The 16,332-nt window shown below is 31.7% G+C and overlaps 1 protein-coding gene across 1 annotated transcript; it reads right to left on the bottom strand.

Moving 5' to 3' along the window:
• Positions 1–215: 215 nt before the first annotated feature.
• On the bottom strand, positions 216–11,163 carry LOC134248945 (uncharacterized). Its single transcript, XM_062731328.1, has 5 exons — positions 11,091–11,163; positions 7,866–8,033; positions 3,923–4,069; positions 814–1,122; positions 216–694 (listed from the first exon to the last, which is right to left on the bottom strand). The coding sequence occupies exons 1-5, from the start codon at positions 11,161–11,163 to the stop codon at positions 237–239; spliced, it is 1,155 nt and encodes a 384-aa protein (XP_062587312.1). The 3' UTR covers positions 216–236.
• Positions 11,164–16,332: the final 5,169 nt, after the last annotated feature.

The raw sequence follows: 16,332 nt of genomic DNA on the forward strand, positions 1-16,332 counted from the left end.
TGATATGGTCATCTGAAAATTTTATGTTCAATTTGACGAATACATGTACGGTGATAATTATAGAATTATTTTGACTTCTTCCTTGGAAAGTCCAATATGAATGAGTGTATATTTAGAGGCAAACACCATAGTGCGGGTATTACTGTCTCATGACAGCATCTAGTTATAATATACTTTTTTTTTTACTGAATCAAGAATTAGGTATGTCCCTTTTTTGAGAATGGAAATTCTAAAAATCAGATTTCCATTGCTTCCGATTTCAGTGGTAACAATTTGACATTTAGCTCTTCCAAAACAGAAGCAATTGGAGTAACAACAGTGGTATCGATTGATGTTCCCCCCACAACCATTCCAATGCATACAAGTTTGTCATCTTTATCACATTCCTGAGAATCGATTTGAAACACTAATGCTCCTGAGTCCCCTGGCTGAGCAAAATCCTTCAATCCTTTGATATGGTTGATTTCTAATTGTGAGTAATAGTAAAATCCCGAGGATGCAGAAGGATTGCTGAGTAGTTCTATTGATTCAAGATATTTACCGGAAAATCCGTTAAGTTTTAAACATCCTTGGGTAAATTGAGATGACTGTCCACTTTTACAGCATCGATTACGTCTTTCAGTCCATATTTTGTTGCCTCGATAGTCTCTAATTTCATCCGTATCATATTCTGGTGGCTTTTCTTTGCTAAAACCTGTAAAAAAATAAAATATTTATTTTCAGAAACAAATTTTCAATTTTCTATTAAAATTTTCGTTCTTACTCAATATATAATTTTGTGCAACAGTTGAAAATATTTCTTGACCAACTAACCTAATTCGAGTAAATCTACAACTGTATACCCAGAAAATGTACCCCTGTCAGGAAAACGCTTTGTGAGTTTTATTAAAGATGCATCAACTGATACACCGTACTTATCCTGTTGTGTAGGAAATACAGATCTAATGTGTACACCACAGACGTTATTTTCATTCTGAACTCCGTAACTTGGTTGAACAATTTCTATGTCGGACGTTTGGTGCTGATCAAAGAGTATGTGAGCAGCAGTGATAAAACCAAGCTCCTGACTAGCTCCATTATCGAATGAAACAAAGCCTCCAAGTGTGCCTTCCATATTTCTGCCTGCAAGAACAAAATTCAAAATATCTTATTTGCAATTGAAAAACTGCTTTTATAACAATTTAATTCAATGCTTAATTTCTTTGATATCAATTTGAATAGATAAAGTATACATTTTCTTTTTTAGAATTAAATTAAAATCTACATTTTTATACACACTAAATTTGAAAGTATCACAATCTTCTAGACTCTTTCACTATAATAAATAAACCTCCCAAAGTGTCCCCTATAGTAAATCAAAGTTCCAAGTTTTCCCTATGGTTTATCAAATTTCCGAAGTATTTTCTTTATTGTAGTAGAACAAAATTCCAAAGTCTTTTTTTTCAATTTAGTTAATTAAAGATTTAAAGTTTTTTTTCAAAATACTTATGCAACTTATGTAAATGAGTTCAAGTTTTTCGGTAATTTAATTGTTTTAAAGGGTTTAATTTGGGGTTGGTTGGGTTGGTTTTGTTCTCTATCTTAATTTAAACATATAAAGTAATTTAACAGTAGAAAAGAAACATGTTGACTGAAGTTGATGAAGCAAATATTTTGATTATAAATAGCGCAACTTTTATTTTATAGTATTTTTTCCCATTTATATGACTTAGGTTTCATTTATACAATATCAATTTTAAGTAGATTTAAATAAATGTAATTGCTTATTTAAGAGATAACTGTCATATAGAAATTCATTCCTTGTACATTTTTTAAGGGAACGGGTCAGGGTTTAATGAATCTCAATCTTGAATTTTAATATAATGTACAGAATGGAGAGCAAAAACATAATTCAATAGGTTTTATATAACTGAATCAAAGTTCCTAAGTATTTCCTAAGTATTTACTGAAGTAAATCAAAGTTCCAAATTTTTAACTATAGCACATCAAAGTTTTATTTTTTTACTATAGTAAATCAAAGTTCAAAAGTTTTAACTTTGATACTATATTTACCTATAGTAAACTATAGTTAACTATAGCTTACTATAGCTTACTATTAAAAGTATTTTTTTTTAGGGTTTATACACGTATTTCCACCTCAACTTCACTAAAAAGAAATGAACAAGTTTTGATATATTTTATGCTTCAAACTTCTACTTTAAATGGTGAATATTATAACTGCTACATTTTCAAAATAGTCATCAACTCTGAACACTCATTACCGCTATATATACACATTAGATGTACATTTAAAACTATACATGACCGGTACATTACCTCTTTTATTAGCGGGCGGTTTAAACATGTAAAGATTGATAAAAAAAAAATACCCGTTTCTTCTCTCACAACCGGAGGTAAAAGTAGTACTTTGAGAAGGAATGGGTTTTTCCTAAATTTTTCTCACTTTTTTAAAAATCTATTTTTTAAATAATTAATTTGAAGTCAAGCATTTTTTATAGATAAAACATACCGAATATTGGTAGAGCTTTGTAGGACATTTTCTTGTCTAAATGCTGTACTGAAATATCTCGCCATTTTCAAATATCGCTTTCAAATCTTTCTCTTACTCGTTTGATATTGAATAAAACTCGTTAATTCCATGCCTTTGCTGACAGAATCGGATATGTAGCGGAAATGTACTGTAATCATCAATTGTTTAATTGATTAAATGTAGCAGTAATGATAACTGGAAATTTCAAATTACAAATTCCGTGATCTGCGGTGCAACAGAAATGTCAAAATATTTGCTGATGAAATATGAAAAAAAAATGTATAACAACAAAATGTAGCAGTAATGATAACCATTTTTTTTTTGGTTGAACTCTTTTGCTTATAGTGTTTGCCCTGTGAAGGAAAATTGACTATAGTTTCTTTAAAATCAATTTACAATTTTGTCAATTCAGAATTGACAAAAATAATTCGAATTTAAAAACTAAAAGCTAAATTCTTTCATTTCATTTTAATTTATTAATTTTTGAAGCTCAATCAGTATTTTCTTCATAACTTTATTTTGAATGTGTAATGTATAAATAACGATTTATAAACTGAAGTCATGAGATTAATTTTTGTATATTCTATAAGTTTTTGAAACAGGTGAAGTAATTCAAGACATTTTAATGAATACTTACTCATTCCTCCAATACTACAGCCCATTACTAATGGTTTTAGCACATCTTTGGGATTTTTTGAAAACCTTTCATTTGCACCATTGGGAAACAAGTAAAAGAACCCCTCCCGAATATCAGTTGGAAATCCATGAATTGATTTTGGAAATACTTCTTCCGTCAGTGGCACGACACCTTTACATGAGCAATACAATGCAATACACCACTTAGTTTTTAGTAATTCTCCATTTCTTTGAGAGTGATATGCTGAAATGCTCAAAAACTCCAAATTTGAATGCTTTTGGAACAATTTCCTTGCATTTTGTTTGATGGCAATTTCCATTTTATATACAGCTTCCTCATTAAAAGATAAGATTTTTTCCAGACCAGAAATGTATGCACCTTCTTCTGGTGGACACCTCCAGTGTTTCCATTTTACTGGATATCCTTCCCAAGCTTCCACATCAAAATTATATGCTCCATCAAAAACAATTACAATGATTTTTTGAGTTTTTTGTTGTTCCTGCCCAACATTGATTTGAATAACCTTGTTTTTTCTATTTTCAACTTCTTCACAGAGGCTGGGGAGAACCTCATCATTTAGATGGATAATTTCTGGCATTGACAATTGAAGAAAAAATATTATTTATCTTGTTAAGCTAAAGAGAGAAAAAAACAATACCAAATTTCAAATCAAAGTTATATTCAGAAAATAGAAAGATTGCCCTTTTCTTCTCGTGTATTTTTTGCATATTTAAATGTGAATCTTTACAACTTACCTATAATATCTCTTAGGACTTTGATGTCAGAGATAAATTTTAGAGGAATTTCCTTTCCATGCGAATGGCCAGCAATTCTCTCTATGTTTTCTAAAATTACGGTTAGCTTTTGTGTGGATTTATCTTGGGTAACAGCACGTACAATTGCTGAAATAAAACATTGTAATTAAACATATAGTTTCTAAACATGAATGGTATTCAGAAAAAATATATCTGATTTGTTTTTTCCGGAGATCAGACAAGCAAGAGTAGCGTTGGTAACATATGTAATTATTCTGATTCAAATCTTTAATAGGGCTCCTTAAAAACTGAATGAAAATGACAGCACCGAAAATGTACATGATATTGTTAAAAGTATCAATTGTGGTTTATTCCATAAAACATAGACAAAGTAAAATGCAAGTGGCACTGTTGATAACAAGAGAGCTACAAGCATTTGGAGAATGGAAGGAAATCAGTGAAAGAAGCAAAAACTTGTACATAGTTGCAGCTCATCTAAAGAAAACACAAAAAAAAAACGAAAGTAACACTTAATTTTTTTTTATATATCTAGGTACCATCCCTTTCGAAAGAGATTTAAACAAAGTATTGAAAAACAGACGAGGAATATAAAATATAAAAAGCCTGGACTTTAATTTATCGTCGGGAATAGTTGTATATAAATTTGAAAAGTCATAAGTTTTTAAGCTGTTGATTTTGGTAAAATCTTGCAATTTTAATTTGTCCAAAACTTCGTTTGAAATTTGAGTATCTACAACTGATTCAAACCACTACTTGAATATATTGTTGCACAGTACTCTTGAAGGTTTTCATTCACTTCTGTCAATATCTTAGTGAGGAGTAAAGAAAGAGACTTGGTTGAACATTTACTGGAACCCGCAATATATCTTTGTTTGGAAGGATTCTTATAAAGTTTCAGAATCATTTTGGTTCTTCGAAATATTTAAAATATTCAAAACTGACATATTTTTTGAAGAATTTCTTCCTTAGTAAGGGAACTATGAGTATAACTTGGATTTCCAATTGTAGAAATAAATCCAAGTTCTTCTAAAAATGGGAACAACTTCGGTTGAACATTTGACAGTGGAATTGTGTAATAGTTTCAAACAAAACATAAGTGTTTGAACTGAAATGTTTTTGTTTTTTTTTTTGTTTTTTTTTAGGGGGGGGGGTGATTTAGTCAATTGAAATAGGAAGTGTCTGCCACATACACATCAACGCATCCGCGCTCCAATTTATAGAAGAAGTATGCTTGCAAAAAGTTTGCTCGGCAAATTATCACGCCTATGAATATTGTTTGTGAAACAAATATACTGTGGATATCTAAAATGAAAATGTATTGACAATAACAATATAAACGTTTGGTTTGAAAACAAGAAATATACATATTTCTAATATCAAAAAAATAAATCTTTCTACCCGCCTCCATGCAATGTTCAAGAATTTGAGGATGACAATCCAAATTTTAAATTTATTTTTGCCCTATCTAGTTTTTATTAACAAGCAAATTTATTTTTAAAATTACTCATCAGTCTGCTACATTACTTCTTGTATCATGTTCGGATTATATTATGTCATAAATATTTTAAAGATTGAACTATTTTCAAATGTCATAACTAAGCAAATTTTTCAACAATTAAAAGAAAAGTTTCTATCGAGTGGCATTGGGAAAAAATTCAAACACAAAATATCATAATCATTATAGAATACAGAAAAAAACAAGATTGCTCTGACAGCAATATTAAACAAGCAAATTCAAAGAATTATGGCCTCCCGCTTTTTTGTCCTAATTGATGGGATGCCACTACAGTATTTATTAAATATTGTGTTAAACAATAAAATGCTTTCTTTGTTCGTTATTACTGGAATTAACGGAAGAGCTGTTGCAGTAAATATACATAACCCGCGTAAGAGGGTTATGTAAAATTTTTTTGCAATAGATGCGACCGGTAATTCCAGTAATAACAAACAAAGAAAGGCATTTTATTGTTTATAGTTATTTAAGGAATGACTCTAATTCTTGGCCAAATTATCGAGTATAATATGGTTTGGGTCAGTTTACGCTTTATAATCCGCGAAGCGGTTTAAAAAAAGCGTAGATTGACCCAACCCATATTATACTCGATAATTTGGCCAAGAAATAGAGTCATTCCTTATAATTTAATTTTAAAATAATTAAACAACTGGGGATGTAAAATTGTATTGTTTTTATGAGTTCAAATTTACCGCGCAATAATACAACCGTAGTAACGGAAGTGATGGGAAGCGAGGGGAAGTAAAAACTGATACATAGATCTAGCAGCCATGATGCTTTTTTACATGAGGTAAGATCGAGCAGCTGTTAGAAATTAAAGGTACATTCATTAAATCTGGAATTTTCCATGAATCCCAAGGACTGGAAATAAGGGGATTGATGGATACAGATGCTTATTCTGGTTGTCAAGGGGGTGTGTCCCCATACCAAACCAGATTATACAAAATGTAATGCGTTCCTTTTTGGAAATCAACCAATGATAGGCAAGAATACAAGCAAAATTAAATCATATCTGTTTAAATAATCATTTAAAGAAGGATTAAAAAGTTTAATTATTGTATCAATGATGCGAACGTCTTTATACGTTTCATTGATGGAACAGCCACTGATCAAGAAATCTGTACAGGCGACATGCCTTATGTAGTTCATGTAGTGATTAACGCATTGGGTTTTCTTAAGAAATAAAGGAGAAAAATATTCAGTGGATGTAAATATTCAAATATGAACGCCCTGTCATATGACATTCATAGGTGTTCAACACAGGAAAAGAGAGGGTAAGATCCCTTTTTGGCCCCTGAAGGCTGATTTTAAATGTATTTCAGAATGGTGCAACAGTTTATCCATAAAACCTGTTGGTACAAAATGAGTTTTGGTTCGATTTTGACAGGGGTTACTGAGAGGTGAAAAAAATAGCTCAATTTTCGAATTTTCTCATTTTTTAAGCAAATTTTCATAAATTTTAAAGCACATTTTGTTTCGGAAAACATAGAGCACAAGCTTACCTATTTACTAAATTTTATGAACTAGTGTCAGATGAATCTTGTTTCTAAAAATCTCAGAAAGGCAAGTTTATGCTCTATTTTTTCCGAAGAGAAAAGTATCTCAAATATGATGAAGTATTACCAAAATTGCGGAAAATCGAAAAAACGTCCTATTTCTTTACCCTCTCGTGGCTTCTAAGAAAGCTTTGAATCCAAATTGGTCCTAATTTTAAAGCATCATTTTAAGTTCTTAACTACAAACTATAACAATTTTGCCAGTGTTCTTAATTTAACATAAAATTAGGGACCAGATTTTGTCGCTACCCTACCTTCTCCTTTATTTATTTATTTATTTTAAATCAGGCCAATCAGAAAAGTCGAGGGCAAAGGGATAAACATGCGTAATAAACATGTCAAATGTGAAAGCCATATGTCTTCTCAATCAAAAGTTATAAGGAAAGATCACATTTGTGAAAAGTAGGTCAACTTCAATGTCAAAATTTATAGTATATTTAGGAAGGTCTTGTTTCACTAAGTAAACGTGTGTAATTCGAAAGTTCTGTCTTTTTTGCTTTCAAAAATTATGACCATTATAAAAATATTAAAATTTTGAAAAGCAAATCGAACGATAAGGTCAGGGTCAAGGGGTCTAAAACCATGATAAATTTGGAAATATCTTGTCACAGATAATGTACATTGTAAATTTGAAATCCGCACCTCTTCTCATTCAAAAGGTATAACCGAGGTTAAAGTTTTTTTGTGACAGACGGACAGACTAACATACAGACAGACGAAAGATATTTTGGCCCCTAACAGTCGCAAAAGAAGGGGGGCAAAATATCATCTAAAATTATAAACGGGCATTCAGTAGAAATGTTTATACATGTATTATTTTTGGTTTTATTTGGAACATTTTATTTCATTTTACCTAGACATTTTCGCAGATGTTTTATCATGTCCAGTATTCCAGGGTCTTGTTTTAGCTTCTCAGACTTCTCTGCGGAAGACTTTAATGTTTCCTCCTCTTCAGATGGTTTCTGTATTTCATGGGTTCGTTGAGTTTCTGCTTTTTCTACATTTCCTCCAAATGTCGTTTCTACGGAAAAAATGATTTTTGAAATAAAACCAGTCCAGGACCCATATCCTTCAATTGTTATCAATAACTTTGTTTTTACACATGTTTCTTACACTTAATAAATAAGAAAACAGCATAATACAAATGAATTATTGGGGAATGATTTTTTTTAATAATTTAAGCAATAATTTTATTTGTCATCGTGTCGCATTGGTAAGAGCATTTGTTCTAGAGTCGTGGAGTAAGGATTTGATCCTTATTGTGCGGGTTCGAATCCCACTCTAGGACGTGGAGACCGATACAGATAACGGTCATGTTAATTATTTTTGCCCCCCCCCCTCCCTAAAAATACAAATGCCTTATATGTCAATCTAAACAGGGGATGGTTGTTTTCTGCATGTGTGTTATAGAACGTACAGATTTACACATATAAATTGCATTTTGGTTAACGCATTTAAAGGGGGAGGAAATAAGCACCTCCTTCAAATTTACCTGGTCTTAGAACCTCTGTCAATCATCTGAAATTAAAGCCTGGGATTGGATATTTTGATTTGATTGACATTTAGTTTGAGGTTGTTGTGTATATCTTGTGTACCTTGTCTGGAGATTGTACCGACCATCGAATTAACTTTCAGGCTTTTGATGCCTACCGCACTGTATGCTAACGTGATAAAGAAGCAATCAAATCGTTTTTTTTTTTTATTTTTTTAAATCATAAGAATATACCATAGATATAATCAATCCATCAAATAATTAAATGAAAGACAAAAAAATCATGGCCATATAATATATATTATCAATTTAATTTTAAAAGGAAGGATTTCATTATACGATTGCAATCGATAATTTTAATTTCCATGTCAAAACATACATTTATTCCTCCATTAATTAGCAAAATTAACCGACCTGAATTTGAAGCTAGTTTCATGAAATTAAATAAAATTATTTTTTAAAACAAGTATGACAACATTGTAACATATTGTTCATGCATGAGTCAAGCGAATTTATATTTATAAGACAAACCTGTACATGTCCCTTTTCTTCGAGACATGGTGATGACGTTACGGTATATAATAATCAGTTTTAGAAGAGAAATTACTCGGAATATTAAATCTTGCTTTGTATTTAATGTTTGAAATTAATAACGAATCTTGAAAGAAAAAAAAACGATGCAGATGATTCTTTTTCCGTTTCATAGCTGTCGGGGAATCAACCCCGGTCCAAAGCCCTGGCCATTTTTACGGACCATGCGTTATGGAAAAATCAAGTAGGGTTTATCTTAAAAAGATTTTTATTTAGACAATAATATTTCTACTTCAACACATGTTCAACATTTTATTCAAAACATCATATCTAAGTTTCATTGCTATTTACCGAGAGACTGTTTTATGATTCACTTTCTTCTTTCGTTTTGCGTAGACGACGTGTAATTTGAAATACTTTCCTTTTTTCGCCAGATTACAACGACAGATTTGGTGTTAAATGTATTTTCGTTATAACACTTCATTTAGAAACATAATTGTATATGAAAAATGTCGGATTATTAAAAATATCAATTTTAAAAGAAAGAAATTGAGAAGGATTCTGTCTGCAACAAAAAATGCTTTATTTCGCATTTCAATTCATGAGCTAAACATGAAAAAAAAAACGGCCTCGGTTTACAAAGGTCGTAGGAAAACGCATACAGGTAATACACCCAGGGGCTCAGTTAACATCCTGTGTATATAGGTAGTATACACAAGCCAGCGTCGTTCCCTCGGGGCTTCTCAGTCGCTTCAATTAACTCCACCCCACCCCAAACTTACCTGAAGAAAACCGTACTGTAAAAAACCTCGGCCTTTAAATCTTGAACTAAATAATTAATGTGTATCAAATAACTTGGATTAGACTTGATATTAGTACTATGATAATCAGTTATAATTGACAAATGAATTTTGCGATGTAAAACAACTGCAGACTATGTATAGAATGTTTTTTTAGAACTAAATAGACAATTATCAGTTATACTTTTTGAACAGCAGCTATAAGACCTTAGTTACCCCCCCCCCCCCCCCCCCTTAGCTTTCATCCGCGCAAATACAAAATGACTTTTCTTTCCTCTAGTGATATTTTGCCTTACCAAAATCTGATCAGCACGGACTAAGTGTATCGACGTGCTAGCCTGTACGGAGTAGTGACAGTGTGTGTTTACAATAAATGTAATTCAGGGTGTATATGATTTGACTTGTGCACCGATGATTTCTGATTTAGATGCAGTGATCTTATTACCAGGTAAAGGTACGTTTAAGGCGGTCAACGTGTTTTCTTGAATTGTATCAAATGCATACAGCTGTGTAAAGCAAAGACACTGGTTGCTTTGTTCCCCATTTCAAAGTGTGTTTACGAAATTTACTGCTTTTTATTTCAAGTTTATTCAACATACAGCGCACTGTACAATACGTACTCGTGGAACTAAATTTTTCTTCCAAACTTGCATTTTCTTTTTCATTTTCGTTTTTACATTTCATTCAAATCAATAATTACGTACCCAGGTAACATTCGATAAGCCTGAGTAACTTATTTTACGACCAAATCTCCCTTTTAGATTCCTTTTACCATAGACGCAATATCCAGTTACAACGGGCCCAAACCAGAATCTATTATTTTTCAATCGACTTTCATATCTAAGCACTCGTAATAAGATTTTGTTTCATTTTATAAGCCATTCAGTGAAGAAAATGGCTTATTTAAACAAATGAACATAGTTAACATTAACTTGATGGTTTGATATAATTTCTCTAGCCTCCCTCACCTGGGAAACAATGCAAACAATAATGTACCATATATATCTTTGTGTACGCTTATTGCAAGATAAAAACTGCTGTACGAGGAACAGATATACCTATATGACTATAGGAAGAAGTGCGAATTCAAATAATGAGATATAAAGAGCAACAAATGATAAATAAGTTTTAAAAATACTTCTACGTGTAATTATTTTATGGTCAATTCCATTTTTTTGTAAATTTGTTGTATGTATGAATAATCTGCTTCATTTGAATCCCTTTTATCACGTTTGAGACTAACGAAAATAGTTACCTTTCAACTCTTTTATCAACTTGTTCTGCTTTTCAATGATATCCTGATACATATCTTTCAATTCGGGATCCATAATGTCAGTTTTTATTATTCTAGCAGCTTCTGAATATACCTTGCTATCTCCAGGTAGGCATTCCTCAAGTTCACTGATTATAACAATTAAATCTTGCCAGACAGAATCGGAATCAGAATCGGAGATCCTGCTTGTAGATGTCAAAGTGTTCCTGATTTCTCGTATACGTTCTATGTTGGCAGAGAGGGATCGATCGAATGGATCTGGTGATTTACCCCATCCATTCCGGTGAGGCGGTATTCCAGATATGTTTCTCAGTAACAAATATAATAAAGACAAGTCAAAATGTTCATAACTTTCTGAGAAATTGCCTGATCTAGGATAAAGTTGTTCTTTGTAATTTTTGTTTAAGATTTGGATTAAATTTCTCTTTTTCTTTTGCAGAACAAATTGAAACTGAATTTCTGGAATCCAATTCTTCAGAATGTCCCTGAAAAGATCCGTACAGGGACCACATATTAACCGGGACAAACGAGCAGCGTGAGTTGTCTCTATTGGAAATCTTTGTTTTATTCTGAAGTAAAGAAATATGTAACTTTTTTTTTAAGTAATATTTACTTTATATTCAAATACTTTCTAACATCAACTTGCAATGAAAAATACTCAATCGAAGTTTCTTCATAAATAACACCAAAGTATTTTGTTGAACTCAAAAAATAGCAACAGTCATTCAAATAAATGTCACATGGTGCATTATTATTTATAAATTTGATTTAAAAGCCATTCCATTTAACAACTTTAACTTCATTGCCACGCATGGTCATCGATTTGATTTTGATTTTGATGAAACTTCACTCATTCCAAATACTTGACACCAAATGCATATTTCAAATAAATGTTTGTTGTTTTATGTCTCAGTTGCCTTGACAACAGCCGGAAAAATTTGAAAAACTGAGATTTTAAGCTACTTTAAATCTTTACTGAGCCTACGTCTGAGCTTGGGTTTGAACCTACGTCGTATGATAACATGTGTTTAGCCTGTGCTAGATCCATTATGACGTCAAAATCACTTTAATGTTACTTTTTCCCGTACGTTACAGTTTCAATAGAAATTTAAAAAAAAAAATTCATTGAATTCAATTTAAATCATGCCAAAATACTCTTACACTTATACTTTTAAGAAACTGTCTAGAATATATATCTATATAAGTGGTAACCAAGGGTATATTTGGAATACATTTAAAATGCTGGAATATGCTGAAAAACACATAGAATTCTCTAATGGTAAGTGTTTCATGCTCAAACTCAATCCCCAACTTAAGAAAAATAATGAAAAAATGTTTGATCTTAAAAAGGGCAGGGACACATCTTTGAAGTTAATATTTTCTGTATAATATCACGACTTATATATTTTAATAGAACATATATTATAAGATCCTTTTATACACATTCAAAGAACTCCAGGATACATCAGCATCATACTTAAAGGAACAAAGGTAAAAGTCTATAAACCGTCGAGGACTCTAGGCTCTGGTGACTCCATACAATTCGTGAAACCTCGTGTTCGCACAGAGACATAAGGTACTCGTCGATTTGACCATACAGCAGCAACTTTATGGAATGGTTTACCGGATGATCTTCGTTTCCACTTTCATTTTTTTTTTCACTTTTAAACGGGATCTTATGACTCATCTTTATAAGATAACATACGACGTGTACGATTTTTATCTTGAACAAGTTATCGAGTTTTATTATCCTCAGATTATTTTTTTTTTGGGCACAGCCTGTATTTTTAGCCTACTCTTATGTTAGTAACAATCTCGTACTATAATTTTAGGTTTTAGATTTCTATGAATATTATGCTGTTTTTAACTATATCAAAGGAACTGTCTGTTCAGCGCCTTAGAGTAATTTATTTTAAATAGGGCGCTATATAAATGTTATTATATATATATATATATATATATATATATATATATATATATATATATAGAAAGCACAAAGAAATTAACTTTTACATGGATACCCACTTCCGCCCCAGCCCGGGGTTGAACTCTCGACCTACGGAATCTGTCTCCTAGCAGTGCAGGAACAGCGCGCGCTAGACCGCTCGGCTATCTAGGCAGGTCGAAAACTTGCTTTCGATGCCGATGGAATTCTCGCGGCGCTGCCCTACACTACACGGTCATTGAGAATAGAGTGAGATACAGTTATTTGGACATTAGTTTTAACAGAGGATTGTTACCAATACATGTTGTAATGAAATTAATTATTATTCATAAAGCACAATTTACAACAACTCTTAAACTAACATAACTGCCCTAAGTGAAGAAATATTAATATAGAAAGCACCAAGAAATTCACTTTTACATGGATACCCACTTCCGCCCGCCCGGGGTTGAACTCTCGACCTACGGAATCTGTCTCCTAGCAGTGCAGGAACAGCGCGCTAGACCGTTTTACAACATGCATTGGTAACAATCCTCTGTTAAAACTAATGTCCAAATAACTGTATCTCACTTCTATTCTCAATGACCGTGTAGTGTAGGACAGCGCCGCGAGAATTCCATCGGCATCGAAAGCAAATTTTTGACTTGCCTAGATAGCCGAGCGGTCTAGCGCGCTGTTCCTGCACTGCTAGGAGACAGATTCCGCAGGTCGAGAGTTCAACCCCGGGCTGGGGCGGAAGTGGGTATCCATGTAAAAGTGAATTTCTTTGTGCTTTCTATATTAATATTTCTTCACTTAGGGCAGTTATGTTAGTTTAAGAGTTGTTGTAAATTGTGCTTATATATATATATATATATATATATATATATATATATATATATATATATATATATATATATATATATATATATATATATATATATATATAATAAAAGCAGTTCACAGAAAAATACAATTAAAATCTTATTTAATCTTAAAGCTATTAAAACTTTAAATTTTTGTATGGGTTTGATTAACACATCCTTGCACTTTTACAAATTCTAAAATACTTAGAAAAAGTAGCAATTGTGTATTTTGAAGTGTCAATAACTTTAAGATGAAAATTTTTTTGTAAATATTATTGTTTGAAAGAAGATTCGTGATATTATACAGAAAATATTACTTTCAAATTTGTGTCCATGCACCTTTAAGTATATATATAAGGAAACACTTCGAGAGATCAAGAGTTCGAGTTTTCAAGAGTCCGAAATTTTCCGGGTTTGTTTGACAGGTTATAAAATTAGTCTTACCGGATGTAATGATTATCATGCAGTGCTAACCTTTCACACGTGGGTTTTATAAAACAACGATATTTTTTCGTATTTTAGAGGAATGTTTATGAAACTGAGGAAAGCAAAAAATGTGCATCTTCAATTCGTGTTAATTTATTTATTCTTTATCATACGGAATTCATACTACGCATTCTTTATACGAAAAATGACATTTTTTCCAGCGTCGCGTGGTACATATAGCATTGTGATTTTTCCAAAAATGTGTATTGAACGAACTTCTGTGAGTATTTGTCCAACAATAGTCGTCAAGAGGCTGTTTCTGAGTTTTCGTATTTCGTTAAATTTCGAACAACTAGGAATAACAAAAGCACATATCGTACAGTATTCTACAGTATGCTTACATTTTCAATAAATCCTCCATTCCAGCTGTTTGTTTTTCCAGAGGCAATTCTAATCCAAGCTTCAAATGACTCTTCGTACTTTGAGTTTGTTGTTCATCAACCTTCAGCTGGGTTTTTAGAATTTCGATTCTATGTTCCAACTCTTAAAAAATAAATGGGGTAGCATTCATAGAAGAGTTAATAACATACAATATAATTTCATTTTTTTCCCTTAAAGTTACGATAATAATACATGTATCATAGTACCACATTCTTTCGATTTATATATATGCAAATGTATAATCAAGGTAGGATTCATTTTTTGTTTATGACTTATGAAATATTCAAAGTATATTTCAGGGTTCCCCATCATTTCAAATTAAATTGTGGCGCAAGAATTGTGCGAAGTACTTATATTCCCGGTCATTTCGCAACCAATTCGCGAAGGAATCCCGATTTAAATTGAAAAACATACAGGGCCTATAAATCAATATTCAAATACAAAAAGCATTAATTATTTGGAAAAATGTTTGAAGAATTTATGAAAAATATTTTTTTTAATTATATCACTTTAACATAGTGTTAAAGAAAAGTAAATCATTTCCACAATACATACTGTGAAAAAGCCCCCCACCCCCTTTCCTTAACACATATACATGTAAGAACTAAATTATTAAATACTTGCTTACAAAATCTGAAAAACGTACCAGTAATAACAGTTTTTATGTATTTAACCCTAATTTGATAAAAGATTGTTTCAAAAAGTAAACATACACATGCAGTGTTCATAAAAGATCGACAAAGGAAATTCTGGAAGGTCGCAAAAGACACATGTAAACGATGTGCAAGACACATGGTTAACTATTTAACGAGGCCAAGTCTAATCATTTCTGCCCTAAGGATTTTGATATTTTTTTATATTAATTTTAACTGCTATATTTATTGTTTTAAGATTAAAAAATCGAATGTTTACCATCCCGATTTCTTAGGGGCCATCTCAAAAATTGTCAAATTTCACTATTGGACCCTATGGGATTTGTTGGAAAAGCGCCAAATATATTACACTTTTTCCATCTTTTTGAGTTTCTGCCCTACAGATTCTTTTTCATTTAAGTCGATGAAAGTTATTGTATAAAGTCACCAAATTGAAGAAATTTCAAAAAAGTTCACCATCTAGGTTGGTCTAGGAATTAATTACTAATTTTAGTTTTTCTCGGCCTAGTTAAGGATGAAATAATTGGTATTTGAAATTTCCTTCATTATCGTGAAGTTTGAAAGAAACAGCTTTATGTGTTCAGCGAGGTCTAGAAGAAACTTGATTGTAAAAGCCCTAATTAGAGTAAAGTAACAGTTTAACATTAGAAACAGAAAACGGTACATAATTTTGAAGTTTAAATTTTTATTAGATTTTTTTTTTAGATATAATATTTATCGTACTGACAAAAAAGATCTTACTGTGGCGCTAATTTTTCAATTGTGGCAGAGCTATGGCGCTGATTTTGTAACTCTGGCGCTAAGGAATTTAACCGTGGCGGGGCGGCAGCGTTAAACAGCCCATTGAGAACCCTGATATTTGCCTATATGTCCTTAATATTTAGGGTTTAAGAGATTTTAAGACATGTTTTTTC

This window comes from Saccostrea cucullata, unplaced genomic scaffold (genome assembly GCF_032062105.1).
Source record: "Saccostrea cucullata isolate Sc308-1 unplaced genomic scaffold, CSIRO_AGI_Scuc_v1 ctg3126, whole genome shotgun sequence".
Classification (NCBI taxonomy): domain Eukaryota; kingdom Metazoa; phylum Mollusca; class Bivalvia; order Ostreida; family Ostreidae; genus Saccostrea; species Saccostrea cuccullata.